Source organism: Rhinolophus ferrumequinum, chromosome X (genome assembly GCF_004115265.2).
Source record: "Rhinolophus ferrumequinum isolate MPI-CBG mRhiFer1 chromosome X, mRhiFer1_v1.p, whole genome shotgun sequence".
NCBI lineage: Eukaryota > Metazoa > Chordata > Mammalia > Chiroptera > Rhinolophidae > Rhinolophus > Rhinolophus ferrumequinum.
This window is the reverse complement of record NC_046284.1, coordinates 47,802,264-47,825,461: the sequence shown is the minus strand read 5'-3', so window position 1 is coordinate 47,825,461 and position 23,198 is coordinate 47,802,264. Positions and strand designations below refer to the sequence as shown.

The 23,198-nt window shown below is 35.6% G+C and overlaps 2 protein-coding genes across 4 annotated transcripts in view; both read left to right on the top strand.

The window, feature by feature from the left end:
* RNF128 (ring finger protein 128) overlaps positions 1-13,659 on the top strand; it is a 112,826-nt gene extending 99,167 nt beyond the window's left edge. For both annotated transcript variants that reach the window (XM_033118632.1, XM_033118622.1), the window contains exons 4-7: positions 2,017-2,099; positions 2,929-3,025; positions 3,836-4,004; positions 12,247-13,659. In XM_033118632.1, the coding sequence (XP_032974523.1) occupies positions 2,017-2,099; positions 2,929-3,025; positions 3,836-4,004; positions 12,247-12,380 (483 nt within the window). In that variant the 3' untranslated portion in view covers positions 12,381-13,659. The remainder of the gene's footprint in view (positions 1-2,016; positions 2,100-2,928; positions 3,026-3,835; positions 4,005-12,246) is intronic.
* A 5,844-nt stretch (positions 13,660-19,503) lies between these two features.
* Positions 19,504-23,198, top strand: part of TBC1D8B (TBC1 domain family member 8B) — a 62,702-nt gene continuing 59,007 nt past the window's right edge. The window contains exon 1 of one of the 2 annotated variants that reach the window (XM_033117180.1): positions 19,504-19,811. In XM_033117180.1, the coding sequence (XP_032973071.1) occupies positions 19,682-19,811 (130 nt within the window). In that variant the 5' untranslated portion in view covers positions 19,504-19,681. The remainder of the gene's footprint in view (positions 19,812-23,198) is intronic. The other variant, XM_033117191.1, reaches the window with a different exon arrangement.

Genomic DNA, 23,198 nt, shown 5'->3' with positions numbered 1-23,198 from the left:
GAAGACTCAGTATTGTCAAAATGTCAATTGCTCCAAAACTGATCTATAGATTTGATGCAGTTTCAATCAAAATCCTAGTTGGAGCTTTTGTAGAAATTGAAAAGTTGATTCTAAGTTTATAAGGAAAAGCAAAAGAATTAGAATAACCGAAACAATTCTGATAAAGAACAAATTTAGATGACTCACATTACCTGATTTCCAGGGTTGTTTTAAAGCTACCGTAGTCAAAATATTACGGTATTGAGAAAGGATAGACCTTTAAATCAATGGAACAGAAGAGAGAGTCCAGAGATAGACATATGTGGTCAATTGATTTTTGTCAAAGGAACAAAGGCAATTCATTGAAAAAAGGATAGCCAGTTGTTGGCTCTTCATGTGCAATGATTGGCTGTCCATATGCAAAAAAATGAACCTTAATCCATACTTTATATTCTTTGTAAACATTAATTCGAAATGGATCACAGACTTAAATATAAAACATAGAATTAAAAACAATTTTAGAAGAAAACTTTGGAGAAAAATATCTTCATAACTTGGGTTAGGCAAAGATTACTTAGATGTGCCACCAAAAACATGTCCATTAAAGAAAATAATGAGAAATTTAACTTTGTGAAAATTAAGAATTTTTGCTCTTTGAAAGACACTATTAAGAGACTGAAAAGACAAGTGACAGAACGGGAGAAAATATTTCCAAATCCCATATCTGATAAAGAGCTGTACACAGAATACATAAAGAACAATCAAAAGTCAACAGTAAGAAAACAATCTAGTGAAAAAACTGGGAAAAACTGGACATTTTACTGAAGAATATATATGGATGGCAAAAAAGCACATAAAACAATACTCATCATCATTAGTCATTAGGGAAATGCAAATAAAAAACACATGAGATACCACAGCACTTTCATGATTTGGACTATACCAGAGAATGAGAATGGCTAAAAATAATACAACTGACAATACCAAGAGCTGGCCAAGATGTGGACTACCTGGAATTCTCATGCATTCCCTGCTAAGAATACAATATATATTCAATCTGGAACACAGGCAGTTCTTTATGAAGTCAAACATACACTTTCCAAAGAACCCAGCAATCTCAATACTAGATAGTTACCCTAGAGGGGAAAAAAAATATGTTCACATAAAAACCTGTACATAATTGTTCAGCTTTATTCATAATTACTGAAAACTGGAAAGAACCCAAATGCCTTTCAACTGGTGAATGGATAAACAATGGTGGTATATCCATATCATGGAAAACTATTTAGCAATATAAAGGGGGGACTCTGCCGATACACCCAACAACATGGATGAATCTCAAATGTATTATGTTAAGTGAAAGAAGCCAGATTCAAAGGTTAGGTAATGTATGATTCCATTTATATGACATTCTGGAAAAGCCAAAACTATAGGAACTTAAAATGTTTGTCCAAACTTGCAAAACTATATACTAAAAAGAGTGAATTGTACTGTATGTGAATTATATCTTGATTTTCTTTAAATGGAAAAACATAGCTATAGAATTTATACAAATGACATTTTGTAAATTGAGAAACAGTTTAAATCAATATTCCATGTTTCCTTTGTCCTGTTCCCCTTTTGGTTGACTTTATTCTTTTAACTTTTTAAGTCTAAATAATTTTATTTAAAATTTCAATTTATATAATACAGTGTTATCAACTATAGTCACCATGTTTTACAGTAGATCCTCAGACCCTATTCATCTTGTAGCTGAAACTTTTTACTCTTATACCAACTTCTCCCTATTTTCTCCAACCCTCACCTCTGGCAACCACTTTTCTGGTCTCTGTTTGCATAAGTTTGACTTTTTTTTTTCAGATTCCAGTTAACTCTAAATAATTTTAAATTGTTATTGAAACATAGTCATTTAGTGATATGACATCCCTCCTTCTATAGGAATTTATGCAATTTAAGTACATGTATATTCTGATCTTTCTCTGTAGCTTAATGTACTTTTTCTTATCCATCAGTGTAACAATAACTATTTGCTCATAGGAAATTGGCCCTGATGGAGATAGTTGTGCTGTGTGTATTGAACTGTATAAACCAAATGATTTGGTGCGCATCTTAACCTGCAAGTAAGTTTGATTTTCGTATATATGATCAATAAGAATTGCTGATTTACAAAAATGATTGTAATGGGGGGAAACTATTTTGAATGTTTCCAAATTGATGTGAATAAAGTATTTATTTTTAAGTTATTTTCATTTAAATATAAGAGAATGCTTTAATTTTTTAATATCATTGAATTGGTATAAGGCTAATTACATAAAGTTTTCAAAATCTGGTACAATTTGGAAACTAGTTCCATATGAAACTTAGAACCTAGCCAGCACAACAATTTTACATATATATACTGGATTATTTAATTAAAATTTATTCTAACAATCCTATTAAGGAAAAAACAAAATCAAGTTATTAGCACTTATTTGAAAGTCTTCATTCTTTTGTTTTTTTTTTATTATCCCTCTCCGGAAAGTTGTTCATAATAGTCTTTCTTTCAGCTATTAAATAGTCGTGCTCTTGGAATGTATCACATTGCCTAAAGTATCACCACGATATTGTGCTCAGTAGGGAATGACAAGATAATTAAGATCTGAAATACTGAGCAAAGTCTTAGGTCAGGTAGCATCTTGGCCATTTTTCAAGTAATGAGTACTAAAACTATATCTTTTGAAGCTAGAGTAATAGGGCTTTTATATTTAAAAATACCACATTATGAAATTTCAAAATTTTGCTTGCGTGTCTCCTTCTTAGCCTTTATGCTGTAATAATATGTTTAAAAGGGGGGAAAAGCATCTGTTAAAAGACTACGTAAAATTACAGGGTAACAAGTAGTATATTAGACAAAATGTTGCTATTTCATAACTGATAACTAAAGTATGTGTTGTTTTCTTCCTTCATTAGCCATATTTTCCATAAGACATGTGTTGACCCATGGCTGCTAGAACATAGGACTTGCCCCATGTGCAAATGTGACATACTCAAAGCTTTGGGAATTGAGGTAAACATTGCTAAACTATTTATGTGAAGGAACTCAAGCTATGTGTTATTTATGTACTTGGGCCTTTGGGAAACTAACATCCTTATTTTTTAGCTATGTAATGTGCCAGATTTAGAGTTTGTAGCAAAAGTTTGACCTGTTTATATCATAGTAACAGTGAGGTGCCATGTTGGAGCACCTCCATTTTCCTTCTTCCTCCTTTTCCTCAAATGTACTTGTTTTTTGGTCAGATTTTGAAGTAATAACCATTTAAAATACCAACTGGTTTCTGATACCCTATTCTGTTTTTTATTCTCTTACTATTGCATAGCAACCAAACTTAGGAGAATGTATTATTTCAGAAAGTACAATAAATATTAAATTATAATTATATTTGGTAAATGAAAAAAAACTACCTTTTTCATAATACACACAACAGAAAGTCAAGCTCAACAAAATCTTCGCGATTTGAGGAGATACATAGAAGACAGTGATTCTCAATTCCCCTGGGGAATAACATGATATTTTTTTTTTTGATTGCCTACCTTGGACCAGGCATTATATTATGAAGTGCTGGGACCTCCCAGATGAACATGTCAGATGTGGTGACAATCTGCTTGTAACGTCTTTTGCCCCTTTGGTGGACCCAGTTACTCCAACTGCTCTGGCAGGGACCAGAAAGAGATTTTTGTGATTGTCAAAAGGGATTATAGGTTTACAAGGCTAAAAGCATTGCTGTAATGAGTCACCTAGGAAGAAACTTTGTAGTGATATAGCAAGGAAAAGTGTGTACTCTGACAGTCTTTTAATTTGTTCAAATGCTTTCCAAAGGTGGGTGTTGAAGATGGATCGGTGTCTTTACAAGTCCCTGTGTCCAATGACACATCCAGCAGTGCCTCTCCTCATGAAGAGGATGATCGCAGTGAGACTGCATCATCCGGATATGCTTCAGTTCAGGGAACAGATGAACCACCTTTGGAGGAACATGTACAGTCAGCAAGTAAGCACTATGCTGAGGGGCAAGTGCCCCACAAAGGATCCATTGTGGGTCATAGTCCTGCTTCTTAGCATTTGTTCCATTCATCCATTAACACATTTCAGATTTTTTTCTATAAACAACAATGCACTGCAGGATGCACCCCTACCTTATGTTAATATACGCATATTCAAATGTACCTGAACCAGATAAAATGCATCAGGAGTGGGTATTATTCACCGAAGAAAAAGATTTATTGGAAAGTTTCCCTCTGATGCATTTAAGTGTTGGCTTATTAATATACAAAGGCCAAGGAGAAACTTTAAACTTTTGAAGCTGTTGTTTATTGCAGATCAATCAGAAGTTAAGATAAAGGAGTTCTGAAATGATAAGATATAATTCAGTTTACAAAAGCTTGATTTATACACAACTTCTCAGGAACCCATCTTTTGCACAGATCAAAACTAAGAGTGCTGTATGCTGCCATCTGTTGATTACTTACCATGAAATGAACAAACCTCGGAAATTAAAATTGAATACGGTAGTGCCCCCTTATCCTCCATTTTGCTTCCCATGGTTTCAGTTGCCACAGTCAACCACAGTCTGAAAATATTAAACGGAAAATTCCAGAAATAAATGGTTCATAAGTTTTAAACTGTGCGCCATTCTAAGTAGCAGGATGAAAGCTCGTGCTGTATATGCTCCCCACCCATTAGTCACTCAGTAGCCACCTTGGTTGTCAGATCAACTATCGTGGCATCACAGTGCTTGTGTTAAGGTAACCCTTATAGTAGCCTAATGCTATATGACAATACCTATGTCATTCACCTGACTTCATCTGACCACATAGGCATTGTATCGTCTCACATCATGACAAGAAGGGTAAGTACAGTACAATAAGATATTTTGAGAGAACATATTCACATGACTTTTACAGTATATTGTTATAATTGTTCTATTTCTTTCTTAGTTATTATTGTTAACCTCTTACTGTACCTAATTTACAAATTATCATAGGTACGTATGTATAAGGGGAATAAAACACCATCGTATATATAGGGTTCGGTACTATCCACAGTTTCAGGCATCTCTGGGAGTCTTGGAACGTATCCTGTGTGGATACTATATATTATTTTCAAATTCATTTAAATCAGTATTGCAACATAGTCATGTCATAGCAGTAAATAAATTTTAGGGAATTATGTTACTTTTTTCCTTAGAAAGAGAAAACCCCTGTAACAAATTATTTTCCCTTTCTTTGACTTCCACCATTTTCCTGGTTTTTGATGGTGTGAACATTTTTTCTCAATCCTCATTTTGAGATAACCTAATTCTGGCATACAAATAGGAAAAAAACTAAATGTCAACATGACTTATGAAATGTCAAATGTCAGCTTCCTGTAACATAAACCTTTGTCCTCTGTAGGCCTATCAGTGCCATAAATACCATTTCTGAAGATGTCATGAGAAATACTGTCATGCAAATGCAAACCTTGTGTTGCGTGTAATCTAATCTTCAGACATATCCTAGAGTATAAAGTCGTCATAAGAACCTTAATAATCTCTGGATTAGTCTACCTATAATAGAGACTCATTGTCTATTTGCCCCAGATGAGATTTTGTTCCCGTAACTGTATGGTAATAGAATTCAGAGAAGATAAAGGAGAGTGTACAAGATAATGTAGTTTATTGCTAGGCTTGTTTAAATAAAGTTCCAACCTACTTTTTGTGCTCTGTTCTTATGGAGGACGATGGTAAGTAGAAGTTTTTGTAGAGAATTTGAGAAGTAAGTGAAATGATGATCCATGTCCCTCTTCCTGTATTATTTATCTGCATGAATGATAGTAACACCCACCCAGGTTCCTCAAACCAGAAACTAAGGAGATCCTTGATTCTTCCCTCTCCTGCTTCCAGTTGATTCAACATCCTTTTTCTCTAATCCATCCCCTAATTTCCCACCTTAATTTTACAGTCATAGTTTGAGCCCCTATCTCCTCTCTACCCATTCCATTCCTTCCGCTCTTTCTCCACCAAGAAATCGGGGAAACTCACTTTAACTCCTATTCCTCTTTTAAAACTAACCCCCCTTTGAGAAGCCTCCCTTGACTCACATGTGTGGCCCTACTGTCTTCTTCCATAGAACTTCTATCATTGTACTTATTATACTCAATTATATTAAAACTTTTAAAAGTTCCTTTGGGTAGGGACAATATCCTATTATTTATTATTGTATATCCAGCACCTAGCACAGCCTACCACATAATAGATACTCAAATAAGTGTAAATGACCACCTAGAATAGATTTATCTGTGATTATGTATTACTAGTTTGGGAAACTTACCTATTAACCATTGATTTTTATGGTGATAGTTGATTTAAATAACTCTGTAAACATATAATTGATTAGTTCATGTCTGTGTGTCTTATCATTGTGCTAAGTTCTATTGGAGCAGTGGTTTTCAAACCTAAGCACCCATCAGATCACCTGGAGGGCTTGTTAAAATAGAGGAGCTACCAATTTCTCACTCAGTAGATCTGGGGTGGGGCCTGAGAATTTTCATTTCTAAAATATTCCCAGGTGATAATGATGCTACTGGTCCAGGGACCACACTTTGAGAACCACTGAATAAGGCCCTTAGTTCATAACCCTGGCTGCACATTAGAATCACTCAAAAAAACTTTAAACATTAGCAATGCCTGGGCTGTACTCCATAATAGTTAAATCAGAATCCATAAGGGGTGGGACCAAGACCAGTTTTTTTTTAATTTTATTAATTTTAATTTCAAGTAATTTCAGGCTGACTCAAAAAAAAGTTTCAAAAATAATACAAAGAATGACCATATACCCATCACCCAACTTTTCAAAATGTTAACATCTTATATAAACATATACAGTGATCAAAACCAGGAAATTAACTGATAAAATATCAACTAAACTACAGATGTTACTCACGTTTCACCAATTAACCTACTAATGTCTTTTTTCTATCCCAGGATCCCACGTTGCATTTCCTTCCCCGCCCCTGCCAGGTTTATTGAGGTATACATACTTGACATGCAACATTGTATAAGTTTAAGGTGTACAACATGATGATTTGATACACATATATATTGCAAAATGATTACCACACTACTGTTAGTTAAAAAAATAATCATCTCACATAGTTATAAAAACTTTGTGTGTGATGAAAACATTTAAGATCTACTCTCTTAGCTACTTTCAAGTACATAATACAGTATTAACTGTAGTCACCATGTAGTACATTAGATCCCCAGAACTTATTTATCGTTTTTTTTAAATGTATTTCCATATTTTGTTCGATAGTTTATACTTTTTTTTTTTTTTTATTATTGGGGAAGGGGAACAGGACTTTATTGGGGAACAGTGTGTACTTCCAGGACTTTTTTCCAAGTCAAGTTGTCCTTTCAATCTTAGTTGTGGAGGGTGCCGTTCAGCTTCAAGTTGTTGTCCTTTCAGTCTTAGTTGTGGAGGGCGCAGCTCAGCTCCAGGTCCAGTTGTCGTTGCTAGTTGCAGGGGGCGCAGCCCACCATCCCTTGCGGGACTCGAGGAGTTGAACCAGCAACCTTGTGGTTGAGAGCCCACTGGCCCATGTGGGAATTGAACCAGCAGCTATCAGAGTTAGGGGCACGGAGCTCCAACCGCCTGAGCCACTGGGCCGGCCCTTATTTATCTTGTTAACATGAAGCTTGTACCCTTTGACCAACATCTCCCCATTTCCCCTACCCTCCAGCCCCTAGCAATCATCATCATACTCTCCGTTTCTATGAGTTCAGCTTTTTATTTTTAAGATTCGACATATAAGTGAGATTATATAATATTTGTCTTTCTCTGAGTTATTTCACTTAGCAGAATGTCCTCAAGTTCCACCCATGTTGTTGTAAAAAGCAGGATTTCCTTGTTTCTCATAGCTGAACAATATTCTGTATTCCAGGGGTGCCAAAAAATGTATACACATGACTTGTATTCATCTTTTGTTATCAATATACATTGAGTATTACAATTTTAATACAGTTTTTTCCTTTCTTAAAATATGGATACATTTTTTTGGCACCCTCTGTATATAATCACATTTTTTTTTATCCATTCATCCATCAGTGGACACAGGTTGTTTCCATGTCTTGGCTATAATGAATAATGCTGCGGTGAACATGGAGATGCAGATATCGCTTTGAGATAGTGATTTCATTTCCTTCAGATATATACCCAGAAATGGAATTGCTGGATCATGTGGTAGTTCTGTTTTTAATATTTTGAGGAACCTCCATACTGTTTTCCATAGCGACTACACCAATTTACATTCCTACCAATAGGGCCTTAAGATTTTCTTTTCTCTACATTTTTGCCAATGCTTATCTCTTGTCTGTTTGATAATAGCTATCCTAACAAGTGTGAAGAGATATCTCATTTTGATTTTGATTTGCATTTCCCTGATGATTGGTGATGTTGAGCGTCTTTTCATGTAACTGTTGGCCATTTGTACGTGTGCTTTGGAAAAATATCTATTCAGTTCCTCTGACCATTTTTTTTAATGGATTATTTGTTTTTTTTGCTATTGAGTTGTGTGAGTTCCTTATATATTTTGGATGTTAACCCCTTATCTAATACATGGTTTGCAGACAATTTTCCCATCCTGTAAGTTCCTTCTCCATTCTGTTGATTGTTTCTTTGCTGTGCAGAAGCTTTTTCGTTTGATATAGTCCCAGTTTTTTATTTCTGGTGGTGTTGCTTACCAAACACATTGTTGGTAGGACCAATGTCAAGGAGCTTTTTCACTATGTTTTCATCTAGGAGTTTTATGGTTTCAGTTCCTGTGTTTAAATCCTTAATCCATTTTTAGTTCATTTTTGTGAATGGTGTTAGGTAGGGTCCAATTTCATTCTACTTCATGTGAATATCTAGTTTACCCAATACAATTTATTAAAAATATTATCTTTTTCTCATTGAGTACTTGGCTCCCTTGTCAAATATTAGTTGACTGCATGTCCATGGGTTTATGTCTGGGCTCTCAGTTCTGTTTTATTGATCTATGTGTTTGTTTCTATGCCAGATTACTGTAGCTTTGTAGTATAGTTTGAAATCAGGAAACATGATGCCTCCCACTTTGCACTTCTTTCTCAGGATTGCTTTGCCTATCTGGGGTCTTTTATCATTCCATATAAATTTTAGGATATTTTTTCTATTTCTGTGAAAAATGTCATTGGAATTTTGATAGGGATTGCATTGAATCTATAATGGCTTTGGGTAGTATGGACATTTTAGCAATATTAATTGATCTGATACATGAACAGGGGATCTTTCCATTTATTTGTGTCTTCTTCAGTATCATTCATCAATGCCTTACAGTTTTCATTGTACAGGTTTTTCACCTTGGTTAAATTTATTCATAGTATTTTATTGTTTTTGATGCTATTGTAAATGGGATTTTCTTCATTTTGCTTTAGATATTTCATTGTTAGTATATAGAAATGCGACTGATTTTTGCATGTTGATTTTGTATCCTGCAATAGTCTTGTGGTGGAGTCTTTAGCATTTTCTCTATATAAGGTCATATCATCTGGATACAGAGACAGTTTTGCTTCTTCCTTTCTGATTTTAAGGGCTCTTACTTCTTTTACTTGACTAATCGCTTTGACTGTGACTTCCAGTACTATGTTGAATAGAAGTGGTGAGAGTGAGTACCCTTGTCTTATTCCTAATTTTAGGGGGAAAGCTTGCAGCTTTTCATCATTGAGTGAGATATTAGCGTTTGTTATATATGGCCTTTATTATATTTGGGTGTGTTCCTTCTGTAACCAATTTGTTGAGAGGTCCACATTGTATTTCATTGTAATGTCTTCTTAGTTTCTAATCTTAGTTTCAAACACTAAAGACTATTCCTTAGTCTTTGTCTTTCATGACCTTGACACTTTTGAAGACTACTAGTCAGTTATTTTGTAGAATGTCCCTCAATTTCAATTCCTCTGCCATTTCCCAATGGTGAAATTCCTTGTCCTTTTCTGTATGGGGCAAGAATATCACAGAAATTATGTCATGCCCTTCTCTGCCTCTTATCATATAATGAGACACATGATGTCCGTTTCTTATTACTGATGGTTTTAACTTTGCTCAATTCGTTAAGTTGGAATCTGCCAAGATTCTCCTTTCAAAGTTACTATTTTTTTCCCTTATAATTATCAATTATCATATAGATAGACACTTGGAGACTATACAAATATCCTATTTCTTATCATACTTGTACTCACTAATTTTAGCAATCATAGATGCCCCTTGATTGCAATAATTACTATGGAAGTGTATGCCAATGGTGATTTTTTTTTTTTATTTCCATCCTTCTTTCTACATTAAGTTTCTATTTTAAGGAAGAGCTATCCGTTTTTCATTTATTTATTCAATTATTTATTTATAATAGTATAGATTCATAGGTATTTCTTTTATTCTATAATGTTATTCTCATGATTTATTCATTGCTTAAATTGTCCTTGACTTGGTCATTGAGAACTCCCTCAAGTTGGTTTCTGTTTTCTTTTAACACACTCCATCTTTTTTCTTTATTTTTCTTTTCTTTTCTTTTCTTTTCCTTCCTTTTTTTTTTTTTTTTTTTTTTTTAGCACTTCCTTACTTTCTGGCACCACAAAATGTTCTAGGCCAGGGATTGGCAAACTTGTTCTGTAAAGGGCAACGTAGTAAATATTTTAGGCTTTCAAGGCCATAAGTCTCTCTTGCGTTTTTTGTTTGTCTTACAGCCTTTTAAAAGTATGAAAACCACCATTAGCTATGGATTTGGCTTGCAAGCTATAGTTTGCTGACCTCTAGGCTAGAATCTAGGTTAATCTTGTACTCCCCTTGCCCTAGCCCTTGAATCAGTCATTTTTTCAAGGGGCCTTTTATGTATTTCAAAACCAAGATCTAGGCACTAGGTATGCTCATTGCTATTGGGGTGTCATTGCTGTTAGTCCTTTTAATGAACAAAGGTAAGAAATATGTGTATATACTCACACAAATATACACACACATCTATATACCGTGTTTCCCTGAAAATACGACCTAGCCGGACAATCAGCTTTCATGCGTCTTTTGGAGCAAAAATTAATATAAGACTCAGTATGATGATATGATATGATATGATATGATATGATATGATATGATATGATGATATGATACCCAGTCTTATAATAAAATAAGACCTGGTCTTATATTAATTTTTTCTCCAAAAGATGCATTAGAGCAGATTGTCCGGCTAGGTCTTATTTTTGGGGAAACATGGTACATAATTCAATCAATCAATCAATCTATCTATCTATCTGTCTATCTATATTATCTATCTATCTATCTATCTATCTATCTATCTATCTATCTATCTATCTATCTATCTGAAAAACAGTGAGCACATACTGCGACATCTGATTCCAATCCAACAACACAGAGTTTATTCTAGCCTTCCCTTTTCTTTATTTATAATTTCCCTCTCACTGACAGTGAGAAACCTGGCTTTCATTATCTACAATACAGTTACTTATTTGTTCAATCCTAGAACACACATAAAATAATTTCAATATTGCTAACTCACAACCTTGTGAAAAACAATTTCACTAACTAGTGTACAGTTCTTTTTGTTTTTAGCCTTATAGGATGTAGTCAGAATACTGTTTCCAAAGTTACTTAAGTTAATTATTTTTTTTCACGTTCTTTCGGTGACTGTTGTTAGTAAAGTTACATAAATTTCAGATATACAATTATTTTCTTCAAAATGGTTATACATTTAATCGTTATATAATTACGTTCATTTATTACCATTTGTATTCCATTTGGGGCACTCTCCCCAACTTTCTGTTTTTCGTTTTTTTTGTTTTTTTGATCTGTCTGCCTATCTATCTATGCACTTGAAAAAGCATAGGTAATTTTTTATAGTGCTCATATGATTGAAATGTGAAGCTAGGTTTAAGAACTTGCGTTTAGGACAGAGAAGAAGCAGAAGGCGTAACTTTTGCTCTTGAGGCTATAATCTAGGAAGATGTTAGCACACATGTGAATTAAAAAAAAGACCAATTGTAAATATAATAATGCCATATGTGCTTTATGTAAGACATGGCATAAATCATATAATTATTAAAGGAAGAGGGAATGAATGTAATAATCAGAGTATGGTGGAATTGGATAAGAAAGGCTTCTTAGACTTGAGTGTTGAATATTGTTTGAAAGAAGAGAAAGGTAATATCATCCTAAAATTGCTATTTGTTTCTAAAGATGAGAATCTACAGCTGGTAAACCATGAAGCAAGTTCTGTGGCAGTGGATGTTGTTCCTCATGTTGACAACCCAACCTTTGAAGAAGATGAAACTCCTGATCAAATGACTGCTGTTCGAGAAATTAAATCATAAAATCTGTGTCAATAGAAAACTTGAACCTTTAGTAATAACAGAACTGCCAATCAGGGCCTAGTTTACTAGTAATGAACTGGATAAATGTAATAAAATAAGAATGATACTGAAAGTGCTGAGATGACTAATATTATGCTATAGTTAAATGGCTTAAAATATTTAACCTATTAATTTTTTCCCACAAGCTCATGTTTTTCATAGGCAAGTTTCTTCTCAATAGTGATAGCAAGATTTTTAAACATTCAAAACTCTCTTCAAGTAGTCATGTTTTTCATTTATAAAAATTTTCTTATAAAAACCTGTTGCTTTTAAAATGTGAAGTAGCTATAATCACTTTATTTTATGATAGTATCTTAATTAAAAATACTACTACTTTAGCTTGGGCTATATGTGTCAGGGTTTTTCTCCAGGTGCTTATATTGATCTGGAATTGTATTGTAAAAAGCAATGCGAACTTAGGTTAGTACTTCATGAAATGTCTATTTAAGCTACATTAAGTTGATAGAACAAGATTAAAGGAAAATATTCATTTTAACTATTTCTTGTTTTTAAAATTAGGCTAAATATACTTCATGTAAGTGTCAAGCATAGTTCATCAGAGAATATGGACTGGACTGAATTGATTGGTATATTAGTGACACAGATTTGACAAGTTTCCTTACTATGTATAACTATTTCTCAAACTTTACTTATGTGATTTTCAAAAGCAGAGTATATAAATTATACTATTTGAAAATAAGTCACACAAAATTGGTAATTGATCTTTGTGTATGAGTTAGCCTGAAGAAATCAGTCTGTAGAAAATGTTTTCCAAACAATGTTGACTTTGAAAATTGGGTTTACATTCTACCTTAATGTGCTAAAATTACATTAGGTAAACTAAAATTCTGTCCATGTAGCTATAAATTTTGTGAATGCATTTTCTTGGTGTTTGAAAAAGAATTGGGGGACAAGGGAGAATTCCAGGTGCCTTAATATAAAGTTTGAAGCTTCATCCACCAAAGTTAAATAGAACTATTTAAAAATGCACTTTATTTTTATTCTGTGTGGCTTATCTTTGGTTTTAGAGTTTTGTTTCCAGTGCAAATTCCAGCAGAATTTAGGTAAAGACACAACAGATGTGTATTTTTGTTTGCTAAATGTAGAATGGATTAAACCATTGCAATCTTGTACACTGATTTGAAATGCTGTAAATATATCCCAATTTGTATTGATTCTATTTAAATATAAAATGTAAATAAAATATTCCAATAAAAGTTTGTGTCTGGTGTTAAGTTTAGTGATCATATACTAACTTTTAATATATGCTTGGATTTGGGAGTAAAAATTGGTTGCATATAAATGGTAATTGATATATTTGATCAATAAAAACTAAAACTTTAGTATGATATACATTTATATATTTCATTACATAGAAACTGCTGCCATTGTAATATAAAAGCGCCTACCATGAATTATTTTTTAAATGTCAGTCAGGTAAATAATAAGGTTGACCACGGATAATATAAGGTTAAAAAAGACCTTGATGCCAGGCCATCTTTATCCCTCCTAAGACTTAAGGCCATTTTATTACTTTAAAGTTTTATTTACCTTCAGCCTTCTCTTTAGAGGTGTGATTGTTGGGATGCTGTTAAAGAGTTAAGCACATCTCCTTCTTTTATCAAATATGTTAAGAATAAACAGATGCTTGGAATGCCTCAGAACCATGATTATCAAACCAGGGTACACATATGTCTTATTTGGCAATGTACCAGGTGTATGAGTGTCTGCTGCTATACAACAAGGCCTATAGTCTTAGAGAGTTAATTATTTTAAGTTTTATGGGGTTCTTTTGGGAGGGAATTTATAATCTTTTTAAATTTTAACAGCCGTATTCAAGTATAATTTACATACCAAAAATTCAGCCATTGTAAATGTACGGTTCTGTGATGTTGAGCAAATGCATAGAGTTGTGCAACTTTCCCTATGACCCAGTTTTGGAACATTTTATCACCCCAAAGAGTTCCCTCATGATCCATTTGCTGTCAATTTCTGCTTCCATTCCCAGCCCCAGACAACCACTAATCTGCTTTCTGTCTCTATAGATTTGCCAATACTGGACATTTCATGTAAATGGAATCATACAATATGTGGTCTTTTGTGACTGGCTTCTTCCACTTAGCATAGTACTTTCAAGGTTCCTCCATGTTGACGTGTGCATCAGTGCTTCATTCCTTTTCATTGCTGAGTAATACGTATATCCCATGGTATGGATATTCCATGTTTGGTTATCCATTCATCAGTTAATGAACACTGGTGCATTCTCACTTTTGGGCCATTATGGATAACGGTGCTATTAACATTTACATACAAGTCTTTGTGTATGTTTTCTATTCGTTTGGGTATACACAAAGGAGAGGAATTCCATGTAACTTGTGAATTTTCTTCTAGCTATTATCCTTTGACAATAAAAAAAGATAGTTTCAGCAACAGACTTTATTACTCTCGTATAATCAAAATATAAGCAGATTCCTTTAAGTGGCAGTAGATATATTTGTATGTATCGTGAGTGTCTAATTTAAGAAAGGGGAGTTTTCTGAGGGTTTATTTGTAAGTTTAGCAGAAGTCAGGTTGTATTATCTCATAAATAGGAATATATGAGTTCTGACAATTAAGTTCACGAACTCATTCTAGAAAAAAGTGTTACATGCTTCATTGCTGAATATCACTATGGTCACCTTCGAAGTACTCCCTTTGGGAAGCTATGTGCCAACACCACTGCCTAGTCCAACCTTCAAAGCAATTTTGGAACTCTTTCTGGAGTCGCCATCAGAGCTGTCGTCGTATTACCCTTGATGTCCTGAATGTCATCAAAATGTCTTCCTTTCAATATTTCCTTTATCTTCGGGTAAAGAAAGAAGTCACTGGGGGCCAGATCAGGTGAGTAGGGAGGGTGTTCCAATACAGTTATTTGTTTACTGGCTACAAATTCCCTCACAGACAGTGCCGTGTGAGCTGATGCATTGTCGTGATGCAAGAGCCATGAATTATTGGCAAAAAGTTCAGGTCGTCTAACTTTTTTCATGCAGCCTTTTCTGCACTTCCAAATAGTAAACTTGCTTAACTGTTTGTCCAGTTGGTACAAATTCATAATGAATAATCCCTCAGATAGCAAAAGAAGGTTAGCAACATCGTTGCAACAAGTTCTCGAACTTAATTGTCTGACCTCATACATGATTCCCAGGGAAATCACTAAAAATAAATTTAAAGATACAATTGGAATGCTAGGAACATTCCTTCTTCGTCCCCCCATATCTAGTTTTTGTTCATTTACTAAATATTTTAATTAAGTTCTATAACATCTGGAGAAATTTTATCACTGTAGGCTATAACAAATTTTGAGTTATTTACCTTACCTCTTCTTCTGGAGTGGATTTTAAAAATATTTTAAAACATACTAATGTAAAATTTAGGTTTACGTAAGACTTAAAAGAAATTCATGGTTATGGTGGGCCCTTTGACCTCCAAAGATAAATGTTCATTGTCCTCTACCGTACAGCTAATTCAGTGAAAAGTTTGAAAAACCGTACCCACTAGTTCTGAACTTTTTTTTCTACAGAAACATACAATCTCATGAATGTGAGATACTTGTGGACATACCTAGATTTTAATGGTTAGAAAGTAGTATATATAAATAAATAGGATTTAGCATGGATAGTGGCAATTTCTTCTCTGATATCTCAGTTCTCAACCACTGCCTTAGAAAATTTTAATTGGCATGTCCTGGCATAATTTTTTCTTAGAAAAGCAATTCAGTCACCTAAAATTCATTAACAGAGCTTATTTTTAAAAAGATGCCTGTGTTCTTAATGGAAACATGAGTAATCACCTCCGATTTGTTGATTTGATTGATTTTCAAATACCTAATTTGATTTAAATTAGTGTGTTTAAAACTTTAATGTGCCTACATATTACCTAGGGGCCTTGGTAAAATGCACACTCTTTGATTCAGCAGCTGTGGAATGGGGTCTGAGATTCTGAATTTATACCAAGTTCTTGGGTGATGCAGGCGTTGCTGGTCCATGGTCTGCATTTTGAGTAGAAAAGCCTTAAAAGGCTCTTCTCTAACAGTGCTCTTCCCGTTTTGATTCTTACTGCTTCTAAACCTGCTTTAGACTGTAAAACATCAAGTAAGCTTGTGAAATTCATTTCAAATAAGAAGTCAGTAAAATCTTGAGAGACATCCTCAGCTTTTCCATGGCACAGTGTTAGGAATTGCTATTTGGGGTTTCCTAGTATCTTTTTACATAGTTGTTTGAGGCTATAATTTACAAGCCTGGGTCAGCTGAAAGACTGACCTCTGGATACATGAGGTATTATTCATCTCTGCATGGTATAATATTGTATCAATAAATATGTGACTGAGATATATCAGAAAACAAAATTGGAAACAGAAAGATGAGTTGGGAAGCTAGCATAATAGTATAGCCAGAAAGTGAGGGGCTAATCCGAAGTGGTAATAGGAGAATGGGATGGGCTTTTGAAAAAGAATTAGAAGGGTGTGCATATGTGACAATGGAGGTGGTAAAACTAAGAAGTTTAAGATTATTCCAAAGTTCTTAGCTTGAGCATCTTGGTAAGCAGTGGTGCTCTAAACTATGAGAAATTAGTAGAAGGAAAAACCCTGGGCACAGGGAATATTGGGGAAATAAGTCTGGCTTTGGACATGTATTTGAGGTATTTACAGATCATATGCATAGGTAGTATAGTGTCATGGTTTGTAGTCAGACAAATCTAGGTTCAAATCCCAGCTGTGCTATTTATTTAACTATGTGACCTTAAGCAAGTTACTGAACTTCTCTGAGCCTCATGTTCTTCATCTGTAAAGTAAGGATGTAAAAATGTGTACGCTTCTTAATGAAGACTCTCTCTCTCTCTCTCTCTCTCTCTCTCTCTCTCTCTCTCTCTCATACACACACACACACACACACACACACACACACACACACAATATAGTACCAGCAATGATATCCAAAACAGTTTGTAATTCTACTCCTTTCCTAAAACCAATTTATTTTAGCATGCACAATTGAATATTGAATAGTGACATGATCTATTTTTAAGGCGTTTTCAGAAAAACACTTTTATTAGCAAAGACTTAAAATACAGTTTATGATCAAGCCAAAATTTATATCACAGGAGCAATTTACTTTCAAAAAATGCTTCTTCACAGGATGTGGAGTACAGCATAGGGAATAGAGTCAATGGAATTGTAACAGCTATATAGAATGTCAGAGGAGTAGTAGATTGGGGGAGGGGTTATCACTTTGTGAGGGGTGTAAATGTCTATTACATTGTTTTGTACACCTGAAACTAATAAAAAAAGTTTCTTTACATAATCAGTGAAATGTTTACTAAAGCAGGAGCTCTCTAAATGCCCCTGCTGAGCCAGCAGTGGGTCTGGTTCTATAACAGGGAACATGTGGGCATATCTGGATGGAGTTGCCATAAAGAGGCAGAGGAACCATCCAGTTCTGAATAGCCCTTGCACAACTCTAACCTGTAGGATATTGGAAAACAATGTGGTTTGATGAGGAAGGGGATTTTTAAAAAGGGAAGGAAAGGTAAAAAAAAAAAGGGCATCTCACATCTCTCTACGTTTGCTACATTTACTGATCTTTCACCAGGAAAAGAAATTATCTTCCTTAATACACATCCAAATTGGGAAGGTTTTTCCCAGGGATACATTGCAGCTTGGGCTTTTTTTTTTTTTTTTTTGAACCTGTAAAACAATTTTAATTTTTACTTGAAATTTGAGATGTCATCATTAGCCCTTATCTTACACTTGAAAAATGGATTGCCTCTTCTCATCCTCTCCAGAAAGCTGCCTTGGGACTAATTGTGACAATTGCAAATTGACCCGTTTCTCACCCAAGAAAATTCTCTGCTTTTAGCACATCTGCCTACCTTGACCTGGTCCACATCTTGAGGTTTAAGCCAGAGACACTGCTCCAAGGGAGAGTTCTTTGGCTCTATGACTTGGCATTTGGGTGTGTCCCCCCCACCACTTTTTTTAGCCAAATGGACTTGAGGCTTCATTCTCAACATAGCTTGCCAAGAGCCCCTTGTTTATTGTACATTGCCTCCCTATTCCTGCCTTCTTATACACCTAACTTCTCTGTAGTGCAGTCTTTGATTTTGGTGGGTTTAGTTATTGCAATAAATAAAAATCGTCCCTCAAATAATTCCTCACTGCAATGTCATGCAAATCACTGACCTCATTCACCTTGACGTGTAAGCAGCTGTGTATCATTGGGAAGGTACAAAGAGGGGAAGGCTGCACTGAAAGGGATTTTTTTTCTTAAAGAGCTTGAGAAAGAAAAAAAATTGCTCATAAATTGTTTAGATCCTGAAAAGGAAAGTCAGACATTTTCTGTGGCTGATTACAGTAATTAAGTAAACAGATGGGGGGGGGAGGGTAGCTGGCGAAAGAAAGGGCTCAGACCGTGAAGAAAACTGTGTGGCTTCTGGAGATTTTATATTCTTCTTGTAAGGGAAGAAAGAGCTTAATCTAAGGAAGGTCTTGAATTAGACAAGAAATCGTATCAGACTCCACTTACTGTGTGAACTTGGATAAGTCAATTCACCCGTCTGCACTTTCGTTTATTTATGTGCAAAATTGGGGAGATCTACTTCTCAAGATTTCTGTAAGGATCACGTTAGATAATGTACACGAAATCGCTTTAGTACAGAGTACTAAGAGCTCATTAAATGTTAGTTGGTGCTACTGTTGCTTCCCAGAACGGGCCATTCGCTACTCCAAAATTCCAGAAACTTTGTTTTCTACAGTTTAACACCCTTGGCTGTAAAATAATGAGAAGAAGCAACTTTTATACCTGGGGCTCACTTGTTTAAATAAAATCCCTCTTTAAACTTTAGATAGCCAAAATACACTTAATTGGTGGCGGGACCCACTTTGAAAGCACCCCTCCCAGTTCTCACTCCAGTGGATTGTGGGAAGTGTAGTCCCACACTCAGGTGCCTTGAGCACAGAAATGCTGGCAGGAAACTACAATTCCCAGGAGGTGAAGAAGCGGGACTATTTTCCAGTCGGGCGGTAGCGCCGTGGGAGGGAATTGGCAATCTCTTTGCCTACGTGGGAGAGAAGGGAGCTTTGGGGGAAGTGTGGAAAACCTGAACCTGAACCGCTGCCGCCTGAGGAAGATTTGGTGGCAGGAGAAGTAGAGGGGAAAAGACAGGTGGAGGGTGAAGTGAGGAGGGCATCTGGGGCGCTGCTCGCAGGCGGCACAAAGTTCTTGGCGATGTGGCTGAAGCCTGAGGAAGTGCTCCTGAAAAATGCCCTGAAGCTGTGGCTGATGGAAAGGTCCAACGACTACTTCGTGCTGCAGCGGCGTCGGGGCTACGGGGAGGAAGGCGGAGGGGGGCTCACAGGTAAGCTGTGACCACCCCCACCCCTCAGGGCTGGGGTCGCTGGTACTTAAAAGGTGGTGAGAACAGCCGTGGCCATCCGCCGCCCGAACCAGCCTAAACCCTGGGCGGAGGGACAGGGGTTCTTCTCCTGCCACCACTTTTGCGTTGCCCTCCCCGAGTCCTGAGAATGTCTCACTGGACCAGCAGTTGCTCTTTGCTTGGGACAGGAAACGGGAGGAGATGTTCTTTCTGAGGCCAAGTACTAACCCTGTCGCTTCCCATGGGGGAGGGGGCTGATGACGAGTGTTAGACCTCGACCGTTCGCATTTACGCTGGTGACTGGGGCCATTTCGCAACTGTGGATTTAACTTCTTTCACAAAACCCACTATCGATAATCACCACCCTAAGAAGTGTAAGTGGTGGGCAGGGACGACAGTGAGAAATTACCGCAATCACATCCTGAGGGATAGGCTTCAAGTGAGATATTAGGGAGGTTGTGAGGGAGGACGAAGGAGAGGTCCCAGAATTTCTGACCTCTTCCAATTTAGCATCTTTTACTTTATCTCCAAGTTTTCAGGCCTTGGGATCCCCTCTCAGAGTAACTGTCGAAATTTATTTCTGTTTTGAGTGGCGTTGCCCTTTCTTTCAAAGCCATGGTTGTAAGCAAACCAATTAAACAAACAGAGGTTTAACTCTTCCCGCTTAATCCATCTTGCCTTCAATTCTTTGATTTACAAATCAAAACTGTTCCTTGGACAAGTGTTTTGAAGCCATGAAATAATTTTATTTTGAGACCACTCGTCTCAGGCAGGGCATTCAAACTTTTGGACAGTGGGGAGAGCAGATCTCTTTTTTGTGACAATTTCTAGTTTGGTGTTGTGGCCTTGAAGTGCTGGACCAGGCTTAATTTAGGCAGCGTGATGTAGCAGGAAGAGGGAGGAAGAATAGGAAACCCTGCATTTTAGTCCCACTCTCATTACTTGTTGAATGACATTTGACAAATTTTTTTAATTTATTCAACTGTAAGTGCCTACTATGTGCCACATGGCATGCTAGGGTACAAAGACAATTAAGAATCAGTTCCCTGCCATGAAGTGCCCATAAGATCGCCTAAGAGGGAGAAGGTGGGGTTATGGGGAAGTAACCAGTACAACAGGCAAATTATAATTATAACCAGTAACTAGTAACAGGTAAATTATAATTAGAGCCAAATAACTGAAGGACTGGATAAAGATTCACGGAAGAGGAGATTACATTGCTTGTCCTCTTCTGTGAAACGATGTCTACCTCACAGAGTTGAGAGGATAAAATGAAAGCTATAAGTGCCAAAGCAATGTGTGTTGTTAAGATGTGGTAATGAACGTGTGCTTCCTTTTTTTCCAAGCCGCCCCCAGGGTGGAGAAAATTCATTTTTTTTTAACCTTGTAAGACCCATTCATCTTATCCATCTTCTAAAAAGGCCCTTTTGAAAATATTGCAGTGAAAAATTGTCTTGTTAATATTGACACTTTGTCATTTTCTGATTTTTAAAAGTTGCAAGTGCTATTTTGCAGAGGAATTTTCCATTTAATAGATGCATATATTTTCCAGATTAAAATTTGAGGATCAATGTTCATAATTACCCAGTGATGTAATTTATCTTCTTGAGTCCATTGAGAACAGGGCAGGATATATTTAAAATAGATCTTATAGCCCCATGTTACAGCATAATATTTTGGTTCCCCATAATTTTATTTTATTTGATCAGAATTTTTCTGGTGCTCTTGCCCACCTTTACCTACATTTGCCCACATTAAGAAGTGTATTTCACTTTGTACAACAGTGTTCCTGAAAAATAATAGGCAAATCAGATTCTTGAGAATCAAATCACTGTGATGTAGTAAATGTTTTTTTTTTTTTTTTTTTTTTTTTTTTACTTGTTGCAGATTTCCTCCTTTAAATAATCACTTCTTGTTTTCTGTGGTTTTTCGTTTGAGATCCTTTCTTAAAGCATGGACCAATTGACCAGTTTCTTCTCTCTGTCCCACCCACTCTCCTGAGATATGCCTGAAGAAATAAACCAAGATTTCTACCACACGTGTATGTTGAGAATATCCATAGGCCCATTTTTGTGGTCAGTTTATATCTCTGCATGATTGTTTTACCTATGGTATTATCAACAAGCTTCAAATTACCATGTGAGAACTGCCACTATATTTCATGTAAATTAAACAATGGATAAGAAAGGTGCAAAGATGTTTTTAAAGTCTGAGGGGGGTTTTGTTTGTTTTTGTTTTGGTCTAGAGCTAAAGTGTGTGCTGATTTTCATGGCTGCTCAATTACTATATTCTTACTTAAAATTGTGAAGCCAAGAACTTTGCTCTGCTTTACCACAAATCCACATTTGGATTAGCTCTCACGGAGTTTGTGTACCAGCATAAGCTTGCCTTTGCCCATTTTGTTTTCTAAAATCTAATGTTATGTGCTACTCCTTTAAAAGATTCATTTATACATTTTGTTTAGTGAAGAAAAGATAATGACCATCTAGAAGTGTTAATAGTTGTACTTTAAGATTTCATTTCTTTGCCATGTGATAATTAGCAATAACCACTAGCAATGTAATGACTTTCGCTGTGGACTTGGTGACTCTAGTTTGTAGTTTGTTTTTTGTTTTGTTTTTTTCTAATAATGGAATTGGGCAAAAGAGAACCCTAGTATAGTTATAGCAGGAGACTGGTTTGTAAGTTAGAATTCTCAGGTCCTTTTCTGAATTCTGAAACACTTCTAGTGGCTATCTGGTAGATTACTTACCATTTGCCTAACTTTATTTTACTTAATTGTCCTTCTTCACAGCAGGGGGAATGTCTTGTGAAAAAAATTGTTGTACATAAGATTATTTTACAGATAAAGTTATTTCTTTCATTTAGAGAAGTAATTTCACCATTCTGCATTTTTGCAGTTACCTTACATTATTCCTTGTTCCCCCGGCCTGATTAAGGGTAATGACTCTTCTGTGGCATCTAAATTTAGGACCAGATTGTACATGATTAAAAATAATTTATGCATATTTGGCTTATTAAGTAAAAATCAGTTTGTTCTGCTTGGTAAATGAGAGCTACTACATGAGTGGAATTATGGGGCTACATTCTATTAAGCACTCTAGTGTATAGGATTTAGGAAGATCTGCTAGTTGGGGACACAGTGTGATTTGCCCTCTCCAGGGGTTACCCTATGAGAGTTTCTTTTTAATAAGTTAACTATAAGCCATCATCCACAAATACATAAATATATCACCAAGTCCAGTGATTCCACTTACCCCATTAACCCTTTATCTTCCCTGATTCTTTAATATTTGTATGCCTCTATTCAGTTGTAATTGTTTTATAATGGCTTTGTTTCCTCATCTATTAAATGGGAACAAAACTTAT